This window comes from Salvelinus fontinalis, chromosome 3 (assembly GCF_029448725.1).
Source record: "Salvelinus fontinalis isolate EN_2023a chromosome 3, ASM2944872v1, whole genome shotgun sequence".
Lineage (NCBI taxonomy): Eukaryota > Metazoa > Chordata > Actinopteri > Salmoniformes > Salmonidae > Salvelinus > Salvelinus fontinalis.
In genome coordinates, this window is record NC_074667.1 from 31,887,315 (window position 1) to 31,889,640 (window position 2,326).

A 2,326-nucleotide genomic window follows, 5' to 3' on the forward strand; every position below is an offset into this window, starting at 1 on the left:
TATTGATCATAATCCATGACACTTTATTTAAGATAGATTTCATTTTTATCAGAATAGATGAAGATAAACTTGACATTTTCTACAATACAACAAAAATAGTGGAGGCACATTTTGAACTGTGTGGCCAGATTTGATAAACATAACACTATATTACAGTGCTGTATCTGAATTATATTAAATGTGGTCATCAAACACGTGAATCATCTAACGCTATCACATAATGGGAAAAAGTACACTTCAAAGCACACTTCCAGTTTATACTAGATACAAATTTTTACCCTAAATGATTGTGCATCCTTTACACATTCTCCTTTTCACCTTCACTCGTGATGACTTCTCAAATAGGTAACCAATCTTCTTGTTGGAGCTTGATAAACACTTGTCCTCAGTCTTGATCAATCACACTGATCTCAGTTCAGCTGTAAGGTCCCACGATCCACCAAAAGGCCTGTAGTTGTGCCCCTGGTCGGATCCTAGAGCATCCTACAAAGCTTAGTCCAGCCCTGACAGTCACCCCAGAGGGCATTCCATAGTAAACAATCCCATATTCCCAATCCTGTTTTTCCCATTATCTCTGTGTGAAGTTCTATCATTCCTTCATTCCTGTGTCAGGCGAAGTCTGATTCCACTGTGGCACCTTGCAGCACTAGTGAGGAATGGGCGGACACCAATGTCCAGTACGATGCTCCATAGGCTCTGCAGCCAGTATGTGATAATAAGGATGTAATGGACGAATGGGCTGAAGAACCTATCACGGTTAGATAGAGAATACATGGAGAAACAGAAGAAAAGAGAAGGTTAGAGAAGACAAGACAAGACAAGAGAAGAAAAGAGAAGAGAAAATGTGAACATGTTGATTTATGGTTCATATACTATCAGTGGGCCTTGAAATGATATTATATACCTACCATATGTGTAGGAAGCTGAGGATGGCGAAGAGCAGTGCAGTGATGATGGATATAGGGACGGCCAGCAAGACAGTTACTATCCGGTAGATCCAGACCCTGGTGACCTCGAACAGGGCATTACTCCAGATCCACACTCTGTCTCCGCTACGCACTGACACCGGCTCCGCTATCACATCCTCAAAGGTCACCTAAAGGCCGAGTCATAGTCTCAGGGTGGACGTTCCCACAGTTTCCTTTCAAACTACTGCACATTTTTTGACACTCAAAGAAATATGGATAAGTGCAGTCAATAACATGCCCACCAGAGGGCAGTACAAGCATAGAAAACCAACTGTGACAAACCACAGACTGTATTACTGTAGAATTATAAAATGTTTCAGATCTGTTTGCTAGTTTCAGTAATTAGGTTTGAATAATTGGGTTAAGACAGATTATATGCTTGACCCCACATCACCCAATATTACTATTGTGACAGCATTACTCCTTTCAGATGACAATCCAGAAAGCACAAAAAACTCATTCATGAAGTCATGCAAATTAACACAACAAATGCGGTCTTGTTAGCAGTCAGCGCCTGCGTTGATGCATTGATGCATGGTTGTGTTGAAATACCTTCAGACAGTCGTTGACTCCTCTAGGGTCTCTTTCTTTCAGCAGGGGCTTGGTGTCACTAACGTCAACTAACGGGGACACAGCCTCCTCTTCATCCATCCCATCCCCCAGTTCAGCCTTCCATAGCAGCTGAGGCTCCTCACGGTCCTCATCCAGGTCTTCATCATCAGAGTCTCCTAGGTCAATCTCTGTCCCCACTGGATCTGTTTCCCTCATCATGGTGCCCATTCAAAAGAACAAACAAAACGTTTTTCGAATTGATTTGAACTGAAGAAAAAATGTATTCAAACACGAGAGAGCAACAGAGACTCACAAGCCCAGGGCCAGAAATAGACTCGCTCTGCCCACAGAAATACTTACACACTCACACACACTGTCAAATTGTGACACTCTCAGGCAGAGGGTGACCAACCAGGCTGTTTACACGGGCGTGGTCAGCAGCAAGTGGGTTATATTGGGAAAGTGAGACTGGCCTGGCTGGAATTTTCAAAGGGGCTTTGGTGTGTGGATCACTTCCCCATACCCAGGCTCAGGCCCAGGGAGAGGGGAGAGACCCTCCCTGCTGCAGGATATAAATACCTAGAGAGGAAACTATATTCTGCCTGCTTCTTTGAATACAGACTGATCTACTCATCTGATCCAATACAGACTTTACATTACAGAGGACAATGACAACTCAATAGGGTACTGGTTTTGACTTGCAAAATGTATGAACAGAAGTAAAAAGTCACTTTCCACTTGATATGAAAAGGAGAAAGAAGAAACAATTTGCACACAAAGCTTTGTAGAGTAAGCCAAAATTGTGA

General features: G+C 42.8%; 1 protein-coding gene across 1 annotated transcript; it reads right to left on the minus strand.

Annotated features, from left to right (window-relative positions):
* Positions 1-1,952, minus strand: LOC129834550 (caveolin-2-like). The gene is made up of 3 exons (XM_055899653.1): positions 1,521-1,952; positions 909-1,096; positions 1-748 (listed from the first exon to the last, which is right to left on the minus strand). Exons 1-3 carry the CDS (start codon positions 1,746-1,748, stop codon positions 598-600), a joined length of 567 nt encoding a protein of 188 aa, XP_055755628.1. The 5' UTR covers positions 1,749-1,952; the 3' UTR covers positions 1-597.
* Between the last annotated feature and the right edge of the window lie 374 nt (positions 1,953-2,326).

What these genes read in the sequence shown, in the direction of transcription:
- LOC129834550 (XM_055899653.1), bottom strand. Translation starts at nt 1,748, where the DNA reads ATGGGCACCATGATGAGGGAAACAGATCCAGTGGGGACAGAGATTGAC. An exon ending in GAGTCAACGACTGTCTGAAG is followed by an intron (nt 1,097 to 1,520) that starts GTATTTCAACAC and finishes CTCGGCCTTTAG; the next exon opens with GTGACCTTTGAGGATGTGAT. An exon ending in CTCAGCTTCCTACACATATG is followed by an intron (nt 749 to 908) that starts GTAGGTATATAA and finishes TAACCGTGATAG; the next exon opens with GTTCTTCAGCCCATTCGTCC.